Source organism: Poecilia reticulata, chromosome 14, assembly GCF_904066995.2.
Source record: "Poecilia reticulata chromosome 14, P_reticulata-male-v2, whole genome shotgun sequence".
Lineage (NCBI taxonomy): Eukaryota > Metazoa > Chordata > Actinopteri > Cyprinodontiformes > Poeciliidae > Poecilia > Poecilia reticulata.
This window is the reverse complement of record NC_088843.1, coordinates 301,816-324,263: the sequence shown is the minus strand read 5'-3', so window position 1 is coordinate 324,263 and position 22,448 is coordinate 301,816. Positions and strand designations below refer to the sequence as shown.

The 22,448-nt window shown below is 44.3% G+C and overlaps 1 protein-coding gene across 5 annotated transcripts in view; it reads left to right on the top strand.

The window, feature by feature from the left end:
- Positions 1 to 14,620: 14,620 nt before the first annotated feature.
- nsd1b (nuclear receptor binding SET domain protein 1b) overlaps positions 14,621 to 22,448 on the top strand; it is a 32,917-nt gene continuing 25,089 nt past the window's right edge. For 2 of the 5 annotated variants that reach the window (XM_081615409.1, XM_081615407.1), the window contains exons 1-4: positions 17,083 to 17,445; positions 19,494 to 20,308; positions 21,427 to 21,589; positions 22,112 to 22,284. In XM_081615409.1, coding sequence (XP_081471535.1) covers positions 19,511 to 20,308; positions 21,427 to 21,589; positions 22,112 to 22,284 — 1,134 coding nt within the window. In that variant the 5' untranslated portion in view covers positions 17,083 to 17,445; positions 19,494 to 19,510. Of the gene's footprint in view, positions 15,678 to 17,082; positions 17,446 to 19,493; positions 20,309 to 21,426; positions 21,590 to 22,111; positions 22,285 to 22,448 lie in introns of those variants that run through there. The other 3 variants (XM_081615408.1, XM_081615411.1, XM_081615410.1) reach the window with 3 other exon arrangements.

The following is a 22,448-nucleotide window of genomic DNA, read 5'->3' as shown; positions in this document are numbered from 1 at the left end:
TTCCTTCCTGTTTCCTTCCTGTTTCTTCCTGTTTCTTCCTGTTTCTTCCTGTTTTCCTGTTTCCTTCCTGTTTCCTTCCTGTTTCTTCCTGTTTCCTTCCTGTTTCTTCCTGTTTCCTTCCTGTTTCTTCCTGTTTCTTCCTGTTTCCTTCCTGTTTCTTCCTGTTTCTTCCTGTTTCCTTCCTGTTTCTTCCTGTTTCTTCCTGTTTCCTTCCTGTTTCTTCCTGTTTCCTTCCTGTTTCCTTCCTGTTTCTTCCTGTTTCCTTCCTGTTTCTTCCTGTTTCCTTCCTGTTTTCTTCCTGTTTCTTCCTGTTTCCTTCCTGTTTCCTTCCTGTTTCTTCCTGTTTCCTTCCTGTTTCTTCCTGTTTCCTTCCTGTTTCCTTCCCGTTTCCTTCCTGTTTCCTGCAGCCCAACATAAATGCATGAAGCTTCGTCAGTAAAAGCCGTAACACTGGCACAAAGTTTCTGATGTGGGAGGAAAGTAAAAATGATGCCGAGGTGTTGAAGGCTGGAGTGCCTATAAACCAGAGGACAGGATAATTACACAGGACGGCCGTCTGCTCCGATTGTTCCTTAAATTCTGTGTTTGGGCTCAAACCCCAGAGGACGAATCGTCCTGACGGGGAATTCACTCCCAGCAACAAATCAGATCTCCAGTAAGACGCTGGGCTGCTGAGAAATGTCGTCTGTTCTGGCTGCTTGGTTAACTTAAATATAGCGCAATGTGTTTTTTCCTCTCGGGTTGCCATGTTTGGTCTTTCATTTTCAGCTACAAATCAGAAACAAACAGATGAAAAAGCAAAAGTCGCGTCCTGATTTGACAGGAAGCAGAAGTCTGAGCTGTGTGGTCTGACGGTCAGAGTGAAACTGTCAGAGTCATGAATATCTAACAATGTTGTAGAGCTTAGAAGATCATTAATGGGAGGAAAAGCTCAGCGGACGGAAAGCTTCCAAGCTTTTGTTTGTAACGAGATGCAGATTGAAAACAGGAATAAAATCATCAGGAAGGACCTGATAGATTCACTTCATCGCTTCAGGATTTCACATTTATTAAAAGAAGCTTTTTAAAATACATTTTTATTTCAAGGTTTATTCCCTTTCCTGTCCATCAGCCTCTAATTTTTCATTCTTCATATAAAATCTGATAATTGTAGAAACATTTTGACATGATAATAAATGAGAAAATGTTGATAATCTGAATTCCTCTGGATCCCAAACCTGAATGTTGGAGTCGCTTTGAGCGAAGCGTAGAACCGCAGCAGATAGCGGTTCTGGTTGGTGCGTTTCTATGGCCTTATCTGGGTCATCTGGACCAGAACAGTCTGTTGTTTTCTGGTCTGCAGAACTTTGTGTTCATGTTGAACGTGAGACTCCAGGAACAGGAAGTTCAACTTCAGGCGGGAGGAAGGAAGGAAGCAGCGAAGCGACACAGGCCAGCAGGACGGAGCGGAGCTGAACCGGGACAGAACCAGAATAGAACCGGGACGGAACCGGGATAGAACTGGGACAGAACCAGGACAGAACCAGAATAGAACCGGGATAGAACCGGGACAGAACCGGCACAGAACTGGGATAGAACTGGGATACCGGGAAAGAACTGGGATAGAACCAGAATAGAACCGGGAAAGAACCGGGATAGAACTGGGATTGAACCGGGAAAGAACCGGTACAGAACCAGAATAGAACCGGGATAGAACCGGGACAGAACCGGCACAGAACTGGGATAGAACTGGGATACCGGGAAAGAACTGGGATAGAACCAGAATAGAACTGGGATAGAACCGGGATAGAACCAGAATAGAACCGGGATAGAACTGGGATAGAACCGGGACAGAACTGGGATAGAACCAGAATAGAACCGGGATAGAACCAGGACAGAACTGGGATAGAACCAGAATAGAACCGGGAAAGAACCGGGATAGAACTTGGATAGAACCGGGATAGAACCAGAATAGAACCGGGAAAGAACCGGGAAAGAACTGGGATAGAACCGGGATAGAACCAGAATAGAACCGGGAAAGAACCGGGAAAGAACTGGGATAGAACCGGGATAGAACCAGAATAGAACCGGGATAGAACTGGGATAGAACCAGAATAGAACCGGGAAAGAACCGGGATAGAACTTGGATAGAACCGGGACAGAACTGGGATAGAACCAGAATAGAACCGGGAAAGAACCGGGATAGAACTTGGATAGAACCGGGATAGAACCAGAATAGAACCGGGAAAGAACCGGGAAAGAACTGGGATAGAACCGGGATAGAACCAGAATAGAACCGGGAAAGAACCGGGATAGAACTTGGATAGAACCGGGATGGAATCGGGAAAGAACCAGGACAGAACTGGGATAGAACCGGGATAGAACCAGAATAGAACCGGGAAAGAACCGGGAAAGAACTGGGATAGAACCGGGATAGAACCAGAATAGAACCGGGATAGAACTGGGATAGAACCAGAATAGAACCGGGAAAGAACCGGGATAGAACTTGGATAGAACCGGGATGGAATCGGGAAAGAACCAGGACAGAACCGGGATAGAACCAGAATAGAACCGGGATAGAACTGGGATAGAACCGTGACAGAACTGGGATAGAACCAGAATAGAACCGGGAAAGAACTGGGATAGAACTGGGATAGAACCGGGACAGAACTGGGAAAGAACCGGGATAGAACTTGGATAGAACCGGGATGGAATCGGGAAAGAACCGGGAAAGAACCGGGACAGAACTGGGATAGAACCGGGACAGAACTGAGATAGAACCGGTACAGAACTGGGATAGAACCGGGAAAGAACTGGGATAGAACCAGAATAGAACCGGGAAAGAACCGGGATAGAACTTGGATAGAACCGGGATGGAATCGGGAAAGAACCGGGACAGAACTGGGATAGAACCGGTACAGAACTGGGATAGAACCGGGATAGAACCAGAATAGAACCGGGAAAGAACCGGCACAGAACCGGGATAGAACTGGGATACCGGGAAAGAACTGGGATAGAACCGGGAAAGAACCAGAATAGAACCGGGAAAGAACTGGGATAGAACTGGGATGGAATCGGGAAAGATCCAGCACAGAATCAGGACAGAACCGGGAGTAAAAACATAATTTCTCTGATTTTTGGCTCCTCTGCTTGTTTGAAAATGAAAAATAAGATAAATTGATTTTTACAGTGTGGAGGCAGAAACTGGATTTGTAGTCGAAGTGAATCGGTTCCGTCAGACGATTTATTTTTGTCTCGTTAAAACGAGATCCAATAACATTAAATCAAGAAACTTCTCTTGTTTCCCTTCATGATCATATTTGCTGATCTGAATGAAACAAAGCTGTGAACTAAATGGTGATAAAACTCATTTATTATTTTTAGTGATTAAGTTTCTCTTTTGAGCCTCATGACTCCAAACCGTCCACAGCAGAAAGTGTCCTATTCAAATCCTCCTGTCCTTTTGTCCTTCTATTTTTCCTCTGAGAAAAATTTGAATCTCAAATGTAAAGTTGGGATTTTACATTTTAGACAAACGAGTGTATTTCCATGAAGCCGGACCGACCCGACGCTTCGTAATGTTCCATGTTCACCTCGTTCCGTCTTCGCCATCGTTTCTCCGTTGAGGTTTTCAGACAGACAAACTTTTGGGTTTTTGTTCTGCTGATGCTTTTTAATAATCAGCTCTAGTTTATCTGTAGAGCATTTCAGCAACAAGGAAGTTCAAAGTTCAACATCAGGCAGCCTCTGAATGTGAAACAAGAAATAAATAAAACATTTTGCTAATGTGCTAGCATGCTAGCCTAGCGCTAGCAGCAGAAATCCTCCAACCGCTAAAATCCTCCATCTTGTTTCCATCTGGTGAAGAAGGAAGTTGCTCTCAGTGTCTTCAGAGGTTTTTGTGTCGTTTCCTTCAGTGGTTCTTGGTGCAGCGCCCCCACAGGCCAGGAGGGGAACAGGCTGGTTTGACTCAGAACAGCTGGAGGTGGAGCAGATGTTCTGGTTCCAGTAGAACCGGGTCGACTGGAGCATCAGGAGGAAACATTCATGGCTCTCCATCCAGTCTAAATGTTTTAGTTGGAAGATGTTTCCAGAGGCTGGCTTCATATTCGATCTGCTCTCCATGTTGTGAATCCAGAGATCCAGCGAGCCGCTGCGTGAAGCCCGGTTCTGAATGAAAGTCCTGAGATTCACTGAAAGACAAAGTGTCTCCAGGCAGCGCTGCTGTTATGACCGCTGCTCTTTGTGCTGCAGCTTCCTGACAGACAGAGACGTCAAGCTGTCAGCAGGACAAAGCAGCGCGTCCGGACTTCATCTCTGGGAGACGGAGACGCACAAAGAGCTGCTGGGAGGACTGGGAGGACTGGGAGGACTGGGAGGACTGGGAGGACTGGGAGGAGGTGAACTGAAGGCCAGATGGTGGAGATGTTGCTGTTGCTACTCGTCATTTCTTAGCTTCGCTGAGGTTTGGTGATCGTTCTGCCTTGGTGGGGTGAGGCTCCCCTCCTCCGTCTGATTGGCTGTCCTGCATGAAGGAACCTGAGAATCCTGAACATGTCTGCCTGAAAATGAGAGACGCTGAAGGTCTAACAGAAAGTTTGGAGATCGTTGACCCGCCTAACTGTCCTCCTCTCTGAAGCTGCTCCTCCAGTCCAGTCCAAACACGGAGCCTGGTCTTCATCTAATATCTCCACCACAGTACGATCGTTCACACAGGATGTGTTTCAGAAAAGTTTCATCCACATGAACCAATCCGCCCGGGGCGTTGCTATAAACCTGCCAAACCCATAGGGGGCAGCGCAGTGCTAAGATCTATCAGATTGGATCAAAACAACCACGACTTCCTGTTGATTTGAGTGGACAGACATACAGATTCAACTGCTTTTAAAACGCATATTAGAATAAAGTTAATAAAAGACGACGTCGGCTGGGAATCGTGTCAAAGCAAGAACTCAGATATATCAGGTAATTATTTGTTATAATAGATAACAAACATATTTTACTAAACATAAAATCTTATGCATATTTTTCATCTGGATTAAAAGCCCAGATGTTTCTGTTGATGTAAATCAAATGAACGAATAAAACCAGCCGACCAAACCTGCTGGAACAGACTTGGGTTGCTAGGCGACGAGCTGGGATCCACCGTGGTTGCTAGGTAACGGCAGTGACTCAACAATCCGGAGGTTTTTCAAATGGCTCATAATGGATCCATTTTTTTTTTAAATGAAGATCTCGTCGTCTCTCTTTACTAAATGTTATTTACTTGTTAAGTGAACTCGACCTCCCTACTTTTTATTTTATTGTGTTTTTTGCTCGTGTTAGTTTGTTCGTGTATGGCTAGTTATGCTAAGGAAAGCTTTGAATAAACAAAATAAAAATTTGACCTTTAATATGTAAACTACAGGTCTTATCATAACTGGTCTATTTAATCTTGAATATTCAAAGTATTTTTCTGTCGAGCAAAATGTTGAGTTAATGAAACATTTCGTTGTCGTGACTCCAGGCGGTTGATGCTAAAGCTAATTATATGCTAATATAACTACATGATATTTTGTCTGTTTGATGACATTATTTCAAAATAATGAATCAGACATTATGATCACTACTCAAGTAGACTTTACCAAATACTTGCTTCTACTTAAGTAATTTTTTGTCAACTTCTTACTGGAGCATATTTATGTTAACATGGAGGAAACATGGAGGAAACATGGAGGGAAACATGGAGGAAACATGGAGGAAACATGGAGGGAAACATGGAGGAAACATGGTGGAAAACATGGAGGGAAACATGGAGGAAACATGGAGGAAACATGGAGGAAACATGGAGGAAACATGGAGGAAACATGGAGGAAACATGGAGGAAAACATGGAGGAAACATGGAGGAAACATGGAGGAAACATGGAGGAAACATGGAGGAAAACATGGAGGAAACATGGAGGAAACATGGAGGAAAACATGGAGGAAACATGGAGGAAACATGGAGGAAACATGGAGGAAACATGGAGGAAACATGGAGGAAAACATGGAGGAAACATGGAGGAAACATGGAGGAAACATGGAGGAAAACATGGAGGAAACATGGAGGAAACATGGAGGAAAACATGGAGGAAACATGGAGGAAACATGGAGGAAACATGGAGGAAAACATGGAGGAAACATGGAGGAAAACATGGAGGAAACATGGAGGAAACATGGAGGAAAACATGGAGGAAACATGGAGGAAACATGGAGGGAAACATGGAGGAAACATGGAGGAAAACATGGAGGAAACATGGAGGAAACATGGAGGAAACATGGAGGAAACATGGAGGAAAACATGGAGGAAACATGGAGTGGAGGAAACATGGAGGAAACATGGAGGAAACATGGAGGAAACATGGAGGAAACATGGAGGAAACATGGAGGAAACATGGAGGAAACATGGAGGAAAACATGGAGGAAACATGGAGGAAAACATGGAGGAAACATGGAGGAAACATGGAGGAAAACATGGAGGAAACATGGAGGAAACATGGAGGAAACATGGAGGAAAACATGGAGGAAACATGGAGGAAACATGGAGGAAACATGGAGGAAACATGGAGGAAACATGGAGGAAAACATGGAGGAAACATGGAGGAAACATGGAGGAAACATGGAGGAAACATGGAGGGAAACATGGAGGAAACATGGAGGAAACATGGAGGAAACATGGAGGAAAACATGGAGGAAAACATGGAGGAAACATGGAGGAAAACATGGAGGAAACATGGAGGAAACATGGAGGAAACATGGAGGAAACATGGAGGAAACATGGAGGAAAACATGGAGGAAACATGGAGGAAAACATGGAGGAAACATGGAGGAAACATGGAGGAAAACATGGAGGAAACATGGAGGAAAACATGGAGGAAACATGGAGGAAACATGGAGGAAACATGGAGGAAAACATGGAGGAAACATGGAGGAAACATGGAGGAAACATGGAGGAAACATGGAGGAAACATGGAGGAAAACATGGAGGAAACATGGAGGAAAACATGGAGGAAACATGGAGGAAACATGGAGGAAAACATGGAGGAAACATGGAGGAAACATGGAGGAAACATGGAGGGAAAGATGGAGGAAACATGGAGGAAACATGGAGGGAAAGATGGAGGAAACATGGAGGAAACATGGAGGAAACCATGGAGGAAACATGGAGGAAACATGGAGGAAAACATGGAGGAAAACATGGAGGAAACATGGAGGAAACATGGAGGAAACATGGAGGAAACATGAAGGGAAACATGGAGGAAACATGGTGGAAAACATGGAGGAAACATGGAGGAAAACATGGAGGAAACATGGAGGAAACATGGAGGAAAACATGGAGGAAACATGGAGGAAACATGGAGGGAAACATGGAGGAAACATGGAGGAAACATGGAGGAAACATGGAGGAAAACATGGAGGAAAACATGGAGGAAACATGGAGGAAAACATGGAGGAAACATGGAGGAAACATGGAGGAAACCATGGAGGAAACATGGAGGAAACATGGAGGAAAACATGGAGGAAACATGGAGGAAAACATGGAGGAAACATGGAGGAAACATGGAGGAAAACAGGGAGGAAACATGGAGGAAAACATGGAGGAAACATGGAGGAAACATGGAGGAAACATGGAGGAAAACATGGAGGAAACATGGAGGAAACATGGAGGAAACATGGAGGAAACATGGAGGAAAACATGGAGGAAACATGGAGGAAAACATGGAGGAAACATGGAGGAAACATGGAGGAAAACATGGAGGAAACATGGAGGAAACATGGAGGAAACATGGAGGAAACATGGAGGAAAATGGAGGAAACATGGAGGAAACATGGAGGGAAAGATGGAGGAAACATGGAGGAAACATGGAGGAAACATGGAGGAAACCATGGAGGAAACATGGAGGAAACATGGAGGAAAACATGGAGGAAACATGGAGGAAACATGGAGGAAACATGGAGGGAAAGATGGAGGAAACATGGAGGAAACATGGAGGGAAAGATGGAGGAAACATGGAGGAAAACATGGAGGAAACATGGAGGAAACATGGAGGAAAACATGGAGGAAACATGGAGGAAACATGGAGGAAACATGGAGGGAAAGATGGAGGAAACATGGAGGAAACATGGAGGAAACATGGAGGAAAGAGGAGGGAGGGAAACCGTTACGCTGCCTCTCCATCAGAGGCTCGTCGCTCCAGACCTTCGCTTTGCGTGTGAATATCCGGCGGCGGATTGTTGGAGCTTAACTGCACATTTAACCTGCCTGGAGAAAAGAAAGGAGGATTTCTGTCCTCCTCTCATGTCTAACAAACCAATTAGCCAAAAAAACTGAATCCTTTTGCTTCTTGGTCGCTTCATGATTAACTGTCAGGAAAATAGATTCACCAAGTTTGGATAAACTGCAAAATCCCTGAATCTGACCAAGTATTTTGGTTTATTGTCTAATGCAAATATCCTAGAACATCTTTTAAAAACTGACTTACTACGTCAGCAAGACCCAGTAAGTCAGTAATTCCTTAATATTCACAAAATATTTCTGCTTATTATTTCATCATAATGTCAGAAAATGAAAAGGAATGAAAGGTTATCGACCTTTAGGCAATTAAATATGTTAATTTAAAAAATGTTTATTTGCATCTCTTTGTATTCCCAACATTATATAAAAGTCTTAACTGAAAAATCTGCAAAATTCATAAAAACATCTTTTATTTTAATTAATAATCAATAAATGGATCAATAACTAAGAGTCGAAAACAAATTGACTGAATTTCATTGCGTCTCCTTTTGGTTAAATGTATGAAATAAAACCCTGAATATGATTAAATTAATCTAAAGTAAAAGTTAAAATATAAACAGCTGATCCACAAAGGGGCGGAGCTACCGGTCACTGGTTACCATGGCAACCACCAACTGCAATAAAACCAGGAGAAAAAACTTTTTGACCAAACAAAATAAATTTAAAGAACAAATAAACCATCGAACAATTGAAGCGAGACGATCAGGAGCCGTTCCAGTCTGGATTGATTGATTGATTGATCATTGATCAGGAGCTGATCAACTGGAGACAGTGATTATTGATTGAATTCTGGCCTGTTGGTGCGTGAAGTCGTTTCGTTTTCCCCTCGTTAAGGCGGCAGGTGCAGCTCTGCGCCACCTGCTGACATGTTTCTGCAGAGGTTGCCGGTTCAAATCCCGCCTCAAACCCAACGGCTGCAGTGAGAACATGGAGACCTCTGGGCCCCTCTAAGCCCCAGGAATGTGTCATTAAGCCCAGGGCCCGGGCTGCCTGGGGCCCCCTGGGCACCCCGGGCCCCCCGGGGTGTGTGTGTGTGTGTGTGTGTGTGTGTGTGTGTGTGTGTGTGTGTGTGTGTGTGTGTGTGAGAGCGTGTGTGAGAGCGTGTGTGTGTGTGAGAGCGTGTGTGTGTGTGTGTGTGTGTGTGTGTGAGAGCGTGTGTGTGTGTGTGTGAGAGCATGTGTGAGAGCGTGTGTGTGTGTGTGTGTGTGAGAGAGCGTGTGTGTGTGTGTGTGTGTGTGTGTGTGTGTGTGTGTGTGTGAGCGTGTGTGTGTGTGTGTGTGTGTGAGAGAGCGTGTGTGTGTGTGTGTGTGTGTGTGTGTGTGTGTGTGTGTGTGTGTGTGTGAGAGCGTGTGTGAGAGCGTGTGTGTGTGTGAGAGCGTGTGTGTGTGTGTGTGTGTGTGTGTGAGAGCGTGTGTGTGTGTGTGTGTGTGTGAGAGAGCGTGTGTGTGTGTGTGTGTGTGTGTGTGTGTGTGTGTGTGTGTGAGAGCGTGTGTGTGTGTGTGTGTGTGATTGAATTGAGGTTTTTGTCTCTCGTTTCAAACAGATTTCTTCTTTTTAACCCTTTGCTGAGGACGGCAGTGGGATTAAGGAGGATTATGCAGATGAGGATGTAATGAGGGGATATTTAGAGACGTGAAGACGGTCGGAGGGTTTGGCAGCGTGACTTTCCCTGTTGATTGTCTTCACATGTGGATCTGAGCCATGAATGTTTCAGGGAAATAAAACTGATTCAATAAAAACTTCAAACAGCTGCAACTAAAATATTAAACAATAAAAATCTGAAAATCCTGTTGATTCTCTGAGTCACATTAATAAACTGAAAATCACTAAACTGACCAAATATTTCTGTTTGGTTTAAACTCCACATGAAATGAAACATAAATAATAACAGGAACATTTTCAGCAGCTTATTACCAATAATAACTAAATATTGATTATAAATATAAGGTATTTTATAAATTACCAGCAGTAATTTAAACCTGTGATGTAAAAATCACATTTTTATACTTTCATTTGAGTTTCTAAAAACAAAACAAACACTATAAAAAACACTCAGTTGTTTTTTGGTGTCTGGAAAACGAGCCGTTTGAAAACCCCCAGCTGATCTCCAGCTGCTTTTCACGCTCCGTACAATGGCTGCTGGAAGTCGAGCATTTTCTTGTTGACTTTCTGCATTCTGATTGGTTGTGCAGGAGGCTCCACGGATGCTTTTCAAAGATGTACGGTGGGGGCGTGGCCAGCAGCGGCTTGTTTGGATTTAAAGCGACAGAGACCCTAAAACAGCTCAGACTGAAACCTGATTAGAATGATTTAGTGTAAAAAACTTGACTGGCAGGTTTTGTTTAGGCCGATGATCAATCCTAACCTGTTACAGGAAGCAGAATAAATCTTCTTTACAAACAGCTTGGGGTGTACTAACTTTTACCTCAGGAGATGAAAAGTTGCCCCATTTTGTTTATTCAGTAAATTCAATCCCATTTTTACAGTTTGAATCCAGTAAAATGTTTTTTACTAAACATGATGAGTCCTGACAGGAAAAGCTGCGTTCAGATTTCCACACTTGCTGGACCGACTGCAGGCCGGGACAGCTGACAGCTGGGCGGGTCAAAGGTCACGGATTGGCAGCGGTGGGGGAGAAACGTGGAATCTAGAACAGGAAGGAGCGCGAGGCGCCTCCGGATCTCCTGTGAATCATAAATCTGTTTACACTCCGAGAGATCAGCTGATCTGTTTACTGCTCTTCGTCCTGATTGGCCGCTTCGCTCCTTAAAGACACAATGATTGGACCGGACCAAGTCTGACCGGACCGGACCGGATCCGAACCACCCGATCGGACCAAGTCTGACCGGACCGGACCGGATCCGAACCACCCGACCGGACCAAGTCTGACCGGACCGGACCACCCCACCGGACCTGACCGAACCCGAACCACCCGACCGGACCCGAACCACCCGACCAGAGCTGACCGGACCGGATCCGAACCACCCGACCGGACCAAGTCTGACCGGACCGGACCGGATCCGAACCACCCGATCGGACCAAGTCTGACCGGACCGGACCGGATTCGAACCACCCGACCGGACCAAGTCTGACCGGACCGGACCACCCGACCGGACCGGACCGGACCAAAACCACCCGACCAGAGCTGACCGGACCGGATCCAACCAACCCGACCGGACCAAGTCTGACCGGACCGGACCATATTTAAAAAGTCTATTTGATTCTGAACAATGTTTGATGATAGTTTAGTTTTATTTAAGGACATGAAACATAATCTCCTCTTTTGTTTCTCATTTTTTGACACGTTTTATGACTTTAATATTTTATTTTGTTGCCTTCGCTTGTAGCAATTAATAAATGTTCTGTAATTAAGACCAGTTGGGTACTAACTAGTTACAGTTACTAAATTACAGTTATTTGAGTTACTTTTTAAAGTACTTTTAGGAGTATTTTACTACACTGTACTTGAATAATTTTATTATAAATATTTCTACTCTTAAGTCAAATTTCTGGATTTTCTTCCCACTGAATGAAAATCAAACATGTTTTAACCAGAAACTCATCAGACACTCAAACCTGCAGCTCAAGTTTAACAACTTTTATTAAGTTTTATTGAAAGAAACTGATTTGGAAAATAAATATTTTATTTTCTTTGTTCCTTATTTGAATTATTGTCATTTTGGTTCTTTCCACTTAATTTTGGTGTTTTGAAAATTACACCTGGAGATGTAATTTTTAAACATTAAATAATTTGGTTAGTATCTCAGTAGACGTTTCACTAAATACTTTCTATTCTCCTTTTGGCTCCTTCCTGAAATGATTTCTTCTCTTTTATCGCTGTTGGTTTTTCCTCCTCGTGTTTGTGGTGCTGCCGCCCCCTGCTGGACGGATTCTGCGGTGCAGAGCCGTTTCTTGGTGGATCTCTGTGTCGTTTTCTCTCAGACGCTTTTCTTGATTTGTAGAAACTCCTGGTGGATAATCTGATCCGGCTCCATGTTTTCATCATTAACCAGAAAGAGAAAAGCCTCCATATTGGAAGAGGTTTACATTTCTTTGTTTCTATGGTTTCACATCGAGGAAAGTTCAACAGAAGACTAATGAAATAATCATTAATGTGACGTCACCGGTCCGTTCCAGGTTTAATTGGGTTTTTCATCATAGTTCAGGTTATTTTGCTGTGACTTTTTGTCCAGTTTTATTTTTTTCAGTGTGTTTTCTAGTTTTTATTATTAGTGAATTGTTATTAGTTAAAGCAGTAGTTTTGGGGAGTTTATACTTTAGTGAAAGTATAAATATAAGTATTATAACCTGACTAATGAATCCTCAGCAGAATAAATACTTTTAAAACATTAATTTAGCTGATTGCTGTTTTCTGCCTGCAGTTTTTATTCAGGTTTTTTATTGAAAGAAATGAAACATTTTCTTTTGCCTGATTTTGTTGCTTATATGAATTTTTGTCATGTTGGTTCTTAAAGTACCAACATTTCAAATAACTTTATATTTTTGTCTGTCTAATGATTCAGTATTGAATGATTGATCATTTGATCATTTGCTCAGTACTAATGATTTTTTACTCTTAGTTAAGAAATATTTTCCTCAGCATTTCAGTTTCTAGCGGCTCACCGGAAGTCTAATCAAACAGGTTATTAAAGCGGACGTGACGCAATCTGCTCTAACAGAAAACCTCCCAGAAGCTTCCGGCTCAGATCAGCAAATCGATTCGGCTTCATGTTTCAGTTCTGGAGATTTTCAGGTCCAAATGTGTGAAAACAGAAGTTCTGGTTCTGATGGTTCTGATGGACGAGCAGCGGGTCCGGTTCTGAGCTGCTGCCCCCTGGTGGACGTTTTTATTCATATGTGGAGCCGATCATCCTGATCAATAATCACTTCAGTCATTTTATACATGAGAAAAACATTTAAAATACAAATAAACAAATAATTTGATCCATTTATTTAGTGAACATTTGATTGTTTAGAAAAACCTTCAAACATCAACATGAGAATTCAGGCTTTTCTCCTGGATCAACACAGAGTAGAAATTATTGGTTATTTATTGATTATCTGATTAATAATTTGATAGAAAAAGAAACCAAATAGCAGATTTTTTTTTATTTGAACCAAGTGAAACTCAAACCGCTCTGGGTGAAACTAATTTATCACAACGGAAGAGATAGTTTAGATTTTAAATGTTTTTAGTTTTTATAGTTTTGGTTTAATTTCTGCTCCTTCAGGAAATAACCTTTTCTTGTCTGTTCACTCTAATGACGAATGAATTACTAAACCAGCTGATGTTTATTCCAATAATTGATGAATCAGCTTCACCACATTTTATTATGAAGCTGGTTTATAAGGTAAATTAAGACATTGTGACTGGCACACAACACAATTATTACGTTGTGTGATATGTGACCCATCGTTTGATATATCTGGAAGAAATACAACTGAAGATATCTAGAATTATGATTCAAGCCACAAGATAAGAACAGGAACGAGCGTAAAAACGTTGGTTTAGACAAATGGAATGTCATTTAATGGTTAAACCGCCTGCCGTACCGCTGAGCCCTGCTGAGCCAGCGTTTCGCTCTGGTTGGATTGAATCAACCAGCCTGAACCTCTGAGCCATAAAGACCCACAGCCACCTGCACAGCTTTGAAAAGCATCAGTGGAGCCTCCTGCACATCCAACCAGAAGGCAACTAGTCACCAATTAAACTCTTGTCTTTTCCAGCAGCCATTGTACAGCGCATAAAAACTAGCTGACCAAATGCTGGATGTCAGCTGGGGTTGCTAGGTAACGACTTATCGACTGAACAATCTGGACGTTTTTTGAAACATTTCATTTTCCTCAGAAAATCATAAAGTTATTACCAGAAACCAGCTGGATGTTTTAAACAGTACAAGTAAAACGTCAGACTATTTTTTAAATAATGATAATTATAAAGTTATAATCACAGCAGAAAAATCACAAACAAAAAATAAGAGGTTACTAAAAATATGAGAAGAAAGTTTTTCAATGAGAAAAAACCTGACAGAGTTGAAGGCATCAGCAGATCAATGATTCTCTTTGGAATAAATATTTATTTACCCGACATCTGAAAACACAGAATTTGATGCTGATGGTTTAATAGATCAACCAAAAATAACACATTTTAATGCAAATCTCAAATGTTTGACATTATTCTTCTAGTTTAATAAGAACTCTGTGTGTAGATATATATTTATGCACCATGGGGGGCCAAGAGGCGCCCGGGGCCCCGCTCCCTCAGGAGCCGCTCCTGCTCTGCAGTCGCTGCTTTTTCTCCGAGTCTGAAGAAAAGCAGCCATGATGTTTCAATCTGGAATCAGGTTTTTTCCGGCTGATCAGAGACCCGGAGCTGCGCAGTGCCGCCCAAAGTGGCGCTGTTCTGCGCAGCGGAAAGCCGCAGCAGGCCCGTCCCGTCTGAATAAATCAGTTTCTGGGTTCTGAGTCCAGCCCGGGTTCTGCTGCTCAAGCAGGGCTGGAAATCAAAACGTGACGTGAAATGAGCGGAAGCTGCTGTGAGTGTCCAGTTTCTCCGTTTGTTCCCAGCGATGACCCCACGGAGCCGCGAGGCGCCGCGGCGCCGCGCACCGACCCGCCCAGTCATGAGGCTCTGCGGCCATTTCCACTCAGGTTCCCCGCAGCTCCGCCCGATGCCCGCACGGTGCGTGTGTCTGTCTGTGCGGACGCATTGAGCCGTCAGTGTGAACGTCAGTGTGAAAGCTGCCCAGCCGCTCAGATGAAAGCAGAAGAATCACAGAGCTTTGGTGAGAGCAGCTGGAGGCGAACAGGAAGGCAGGAGGAAGGAAGGAAGGAGGAAGGCAGCAGGAGCCCCGCGCGGCGGCCAGGCTGCCGCCGCAACCAGCACCGAACCGGGAGGAAAGCAGCTCAGGCGGCGCTGAAAGTCTCAGTAAATGTCCTGCTGCTGTTTTACGTACCACACACACACACACACACACACACACACACACACACACACACACACACACACACACACACACACACACACACACACACACACACACACACACACACACACACACACACACAGAGGGATATAACTGTGGCTCTGCTCTCTAACATAAGCAGACGAAACTAATATCTGCCGCCGTGGAGAAAAGCTGGAAGGATTTCCTCCAGAACCGCAGCAGAGGTTCGATGTGCGGCTCGGTTCCTCCGGGTTTGGGTCACCCTCATACCGAACATGCATTAACACTTTGTGGCCTGTTTTCCGTTCCCCCTCTCGCCTTTGGAGGACCTCCATTTTGAAGAGACATGGCGCGGCTCGGTGGCTCGGACGGCAGCGGGTTCTGGTTCTGGTTCCGGTGGTTCCGGCGGACAGCTGGAGCTTTTCTTCCTGATCAGGTAGCGGAGGAGGACAAGTCGGGACTGATCCAGAGGTTCTTCATTCTGTGGTTTAGGCTCCTGAAGCATCGAGGGCCAAAAATAATTAAACATTTGAATTTCAACACAGTAAATAATTATCAAAATGGAAACATTTTGTTGAGGAAAACATTTATTAGGTACACAAATAATCCAGAAATTAAAAAATGTATTCGATGTTAAAATTATACAAACATGTTAATAAAAAGTAATGATTTAATTTTATAGAATATTTCAATATTTTTGCCTCAAGACTCAAAGACCCATGTGGCGTAAGTATAATCTGTACCTGCCCACTAGGGGGCGTAGTCCAGGTTTGCCTGCAGTTACACTCCCGTCCGAAAGGTGGCGCCAAACAGACTGATTCAGATCAAGAACAAGATTTTGCCATTTAATGCCGTTCTGATTGTTATCGAGTTTATTTTAGATCAAAATGCCGCAGATCGATTCGTTCTGATAACAACCGAACATCTAGACTCATTTTCTACAATCTAGAGATTTTAGATATGGACGAGCAGCCAGCTGGGCCAATCAAACGGGTTTGTCATATTTTACAGTTGGAAAATGAACGGGACTCGGATGATTTGGCTAATTTATGTGTTAGAACCACAAAAGCTTGAATTAATTTATTAAAGAACATTTATTCCTGTTTTCTGTGTAGGCAGCACACAGGCCAGCAGATTATCGCCCCCTATGGGCCGCAGGAAGAATTACAGTGAGATGCCGTGAAACAGACACAAGGTTAGAGGTCAGAGGTTGTTTAGGACTCATCTGATTGGTTAACCTGCTAAACAATGGTGTTAGCCACGCCCACTAATTGATAATTGCTCAAATTAATATTTTATTAATTTAACTTAAATACAATTTTAAAAAATTGTGAAAGTTGTCAAGCTAGCCCAGCTGACCTACCTCCGCCTGTTTTTATTTTTAATTAAATTGTTTTTCTGAGCTGTGACCTGATTGGACCTTATTATTTCTGTTTAGTTTTAATAATTCACAGCAGGACGCTGCATAATGTTTTCTGTTAAAATGTTTAAGGCTTATGCAACAGCTTATGCAACATGCTAGTAGCATGATGCTACTAGCATGATGCTAGTAGCATGATGCTAGTAGCATGATGCTAGTAGCATGATCAGTGATGTCAAGTTTCATATAATAAAATCAATTATTAAATAAATACTAAATCTACCTGCATCTGAGATATGAGAAATATAAAATATATATTTACAATAACATAATATGCTAAGTTATATTTTCCTTTTGCACCATCACATAAATCTTTCTAGCTTTGATTGATTGAATCGTGCGGCTCGCGGCAGGTGACGGGGTTAATGATGAAGGATGCAGAAAAGGGGCGGGGCTTCTGGCTGTTTTGGTGATTTTCTGGGTTTTGGTGATGAAGATGCGCTGAGCGGCGGTGACGCCTGGCGGCAGAGCGGCCAGCAGAGCGGCCGCCCTCTGACTGGATCAGAAACGGGATTATAAAGTTATTTCAAAGCAAACAGAGGAATTGGTGGTGTGTTGGGCCGCTCCCGGGCCGCTGGGTTCGCGCATGCTTTGGGAGGAGGGGAGTGTGTGTGTTGGAGGGGGAATGGGTGAGGGAGAGAGAGAGCTCAGGATCCGGGCCTAGGAAGTGCTGCCGCGGGGACTCGCCTCATCTCATCCGCTCTCAAAAATCCTGAAATTGGGCCGTTTATCCGCCAGAATGAGGCGGCGGCGCGGCGCGGCGGCGCTCCGCGACACCGGAATGGTAAGATTCAGGCGGCACATCCCGCGACCTGCGGCGTTTTCTGCGTGATTTCTGCTCTTTCTGATGCTCAGCCCCGCATATGTCGGTGGGAGCGCGTGCGCGTGTCTGCGTGTGTGTGCGCGAGCGTGCTGGTGTGCGTTGCTGAACTTGTTGTTTTTTTGTCGCGTTTGGTTTTTATTTCCAGCCATCAAGCCGCCGCATGCATAATGCACATGTCGTCACACATACACGCACACACTTTTGCTCGTGCGTGGACACAGGCGCGCGCGCGCGTCCACGTTAATCCCAATCCCTGATGGTTTTTTTAATCATGTAACCTGACGTAGCGGGCCTGATTGGCCGCCGCGCGTCCATGAGATTCCAGCCTGACCTTATCGCGTTGGATGTCATTTCCAACATCTCGCGATAGCAGCGCAGGCCGGCAGCTCCGTGTTTTCAGCTGAAGTGTGACGTCATGACGCGCCGCTGCAGGTCAGCTCAGATCATGACTGCGTTCTGATTTCTCAACACTCTGGAACGGAAACGGACGGATTCATTGCAGCCCAAAGAAATATTACAAAGTTTTAATTTGAACGTTTCCAGCTTTTAGCTAACTTTATTTATCAGCGGTTCAATTTGAAACATTTTCACTTTTTCTTCTTCTTCCATTTTGCACATAAACTATCATGAATCTTTTGTTTGGCGGTCCTATTATTTATGTGACTGTAAACATATTTAAATCCTTTTATCTGATTGAGATAGAATTTTATTTTTATTTTTTACAATATGCTGGTTTCAGGCGGGTAAATATAACAATAATAAAACAACTTTTAAATCAGCTGTTATATAATTAATTTTCTTGCTTTGTTGGTTGATATTGCTGTTTATTTTCTCTGTTGTCCTGTTTTAAATACTGAAGATAAAATAAATAAAGTATCAAGATTTTATCACTGCATCAGTGAAACTTCAGTGTTTATTGGAGCTCAAATAATTTGTGACTTTAATTTTCTTGGGTACAGAGAAGACATGTTGCCTTCAGTGTTGCTGAGTTTGTTGCCAACATGGTTAAAGTTGTTCTGAAATATTTTCACTGTTTATAACATAAATATAAAAAGATGTTAATATTTCAGTCTTTAGTTGCTGCTGAATTACCTCACAGGCTCAGCTGGGTTCAAACTGGTCGTTATAAATGGATATTTATAATAATATAGACGTTTGTTGTTTCAGTTGTTTTAAATTAAATGAATCGATTAATCTGATTAATCGATTACTGAAAAAATTGTCAACTAATTTATGAATCGATGGTTCAATGGAGCATATGGACTCTAAAAAAAGACAATTTGCTGAAATCGCCAGAACAATCGATCATCATCATAATCGTTGGTTGAAGCTCATATGAAATGTGTTTTAAGGTTAAAGGATGTGTAATTTCCATGCTAGCGATGCTAACTGTCTGCTCATGCTAGCGATGCTAACTGTCTGCTCATGCTAGCGATGCTAACTGTCTGCTCATGCTAGCGATGCTAACTGTCTGCTCATGCTAGCGATGCTAACTGTCTGCTCATGCTAGCGATGCTAACTGTCTGCTCATGCTAGCGATGCTAACTGTCTGCTCATGCTAGCGATGCTAACTGTCTGCTCATGCTAGCGATGCTAACTGTCTGCTCATGCTAGCGATGCTAACTGTCTGCTCATGCTAGCGATGCTAACTGTCTGCTCATGCTAGCGATGCTAACTGTCTGCTCATGCTAGCGATGCTAACTGTCTGCTCATGCCAGCGATGCTAACTGTCTGCTCATGCTAGCGATGCTAACTGTCTGCTCATGCTAGCGATGCTAACTGTCTGCTCATGCTAGCGATGCTAACTGTCTGCTCATGCCAGCGATGCTAACTGTCTGCTCATGCTAGCGATGCTAACTGTCTGCTCATGCTAGCGATGCTAACTGTCTGCTCATGCTAGCGATGCTAACTGTCTGCTCATGCTAGCGATGCTAACTGTCTGCTCATGCTAGCGATGCTAACTGTCTGCTCTTGCTAGCGATGCTAACTGTCTGCTCTTCCTGTTTCAGGGCCGGATCATGTCAGAATGAGTGGGCCTTCCACAGGCCCTGACAGGAAGTCCAGCTGCCCTTTGACCCCGTGCTGCATCAGCCCAGCCATGTCAGCCGCCGCCTCCTCCCTCAAACACACGTCTGTCTACGGCTACGTCCAGTCAGACCACTCTTCCTCCTCCTCCTCCTCCTCATACAGCCCCCTGAGGAGGCTGCAGCACCTCACCAAGATGGTGAGCCGGCCCGACCTGGTGCTGCCGAGCCGGGGGCCCGACCGGCGCTGGGCCTGGGGGTCCAACCAGAGGGACAGGACAGAGGACTGGGGGTCCAACCAGAGGGACAGGGACAGGACAGAGGACTGCTGGGCGGAGTACAGAGAGTATTCTGTCTCCCAGGAAGACGTTGACATCTTGTCTTCTTCTGGTGAAAAGCAAACGGAGCTCCAATCTGCTGTTTCTGAGAAAATGGGAGGTAACTCTCCGTCCAGCCCGCCGAGCCCGGCCTTCTCTCTGGACAGCAGCAGCCCCTTCGCCAACGGCCTGCTGCACTTCGACTCGGCTCTGTTTGAGGCCGACGGCGTCGACGAGGAGCCGCAGAGCGCCGCGCCCGGCCCTGGTTTCCTGGACAAACGCGACCAGCCGCCGACCGCGCTGCAGCTCGCCCCCGTAGACGCTCGTCTGGACCCAGAGGAGTCGGCGGCGGCGGCGCCCAAGGTGGTGACGCGCTCCCAGTCCTCGGGTCAGCGCCGGCGGTACTGGGACGGCTCAGAGGACGAGTGGGACAGCGACTCGGAGCTCTTCCTGTTCGATGACTGTCCTGCATGGCGGACGGTGGTAGGCTCAGCTTCCTTCTGTCTGTAGCATGGAGGCAATAAATCAATAATATCTATTGCCATAGAGACGGGATCTATATCGATAGACAATATGTCTGTAGAATAATCAGAATATTCACTGACCTCTGATCCAGAACCGCACGGCATTCTGGGAGATGTAGGCAGAGGATAGACTTGACCCGCTCAAACTCCCACGACTGGCTAAGCTAACTGGGTAGCATCAACTAACTCGCTCACTCTTCGGTTACCTAGCAACTCGCTCACTCTTCGGTTACCTAGCAACTCGCTCACTCTTTGGTTACCTAGCAACTCGCTCACTCCTCGGTTACCTAGCAACTCGCTCACTCTTTGGTTACCTAGCAACTCGCTCACTCCTCGGTTACCTAGCAACTCGCTCACTCTTTGGTTACCTAGCAACTCGCTCACTCTTTGGTTACCTAGCAACTCGCTCACTCTTTGGTTACCTAGCAACTCGCTCACTCTTTGGTTACCTAGCAACTCGCTCACTCTTCGATTACCTAGCAACTCGCTCACTCTTCGGTTACCTAGCAACTCGCTCACTCTTCGGTTACTTGGCAACTCGCTCACTCTTCGGTTACCTAGCAACAGCCTGTTGCAGCAGTTCCAGGTTTCTCCTCATAGATGCTTAAAAATAAAAAATGTGAAGTGAAAATTGGTTCAAACAAAATCAAACCAATAATGATCAATATTAGCTGATAGTGTTTTTCAGCCGTATTGTCCAACTGTAGTTAATCATAAAAACAGAAAACTAACATTTATATTTATGTTGGCTAATGTTCAGTAGGCGTCTCCTAGTCAACCTTTAAAAACAATTTAAAAGGCAATGAAACAACACAGTCAGATAAAATGTCCTAGACAAAGTATGTTTTTACAGTGCAGTTCAGAGTGACATAACCCATCCATCGACTCAAACAACTGAAGGATTTACTGTTAAATGAACTGCTGTACATTTTGCTGCAGTTTGTTTTGCGGCTGAAATTGTTTATTAATCAATGGAAAAAGGAACTAAAGAGGTCAAAGGTCAGAGACATTTACTCCTGGTTTATCTGCATGCTTGTGAAAAACCTCCACGAGGAAACGGCGTCTGGATTTGTTTAGACTGTTGGTGTCCTGCAGCAGCCGAGCGGCTCCAGGAAAAAGCCTCCGCCTCCGGTGAAGTTCGCTGAGGGGGAAATCGTTTGGGCGAAGTTCGGCCGCCGGCCCTGGTGGCCGTGTGAGGTGCTGTCCGACCCGGCGCTGGGCGTCTACCACCGGATGAAAGGTAGGACCACAAACCTCAGTTAACGATTAATCGATCACTAAATCAGTGGACAATTATTTCTGTAATGATTAAAACAATGAATTGTTCCTAATCGATGTTCAGCTTGGTCTCTGTTTGACTGTGACCTTGTTTTACTCCAGGTGGGTCGTTGCTATGGAAACGACTCACCTGGAGGATAATTGCTTCCTGGCAGCGTCGGCCTGAATCTTCTCTCATTTCATTTGTTTCACACGTTTCCAGAAACTGTTGATTATTTCCATTAAAATGTCAGACATGATTGTGACTCAACTGGAAAATAATTTTCTTAAGAAAAGACTTTGTTTGAAATTGCAACACATTTTCAGAGATCAGTCTTTACACTTTGCCTAATTATTTTTGCACTAATGGTTTAGCATTTTCACCACCCTGTTGGATGTTTTATCCATATTTCAGCATGTTGTTAACTCCTTCTGTACTTTCCGGGTATTGCTGCTGTAATTTCCACTTTCTAAAAATCACCAGCAGCTGTTGGTTTCTTTGCAGAGCCCTGTGACCGGCTCTGTCGGCTGTATCACGTCCGGACCTTTGGGGAGCCGAAGGAGTTCGTTTGGGTGGAGGAAAAATCAACTCAGGCTTTCCACGGAGGCTTTGAGTTCGACCAACTTCTCCTTTTGAGACGAAGAAGCAAGCAAAGAGAGCAGAACAACAGAAACACTGTAAGTGTTCAATTGTGACTCATTGATGAAAAGCTGGTCCTTTGCTTTATTTTGGGCAGTAGCTCTAATCCAGAACACTAACAGAAATCTGTGACTACCAAAAGCATCATGAAAAGATACCAGTCCCTTGTTTGGTTAAATGAGTCTGACGGACATGTTTTCTC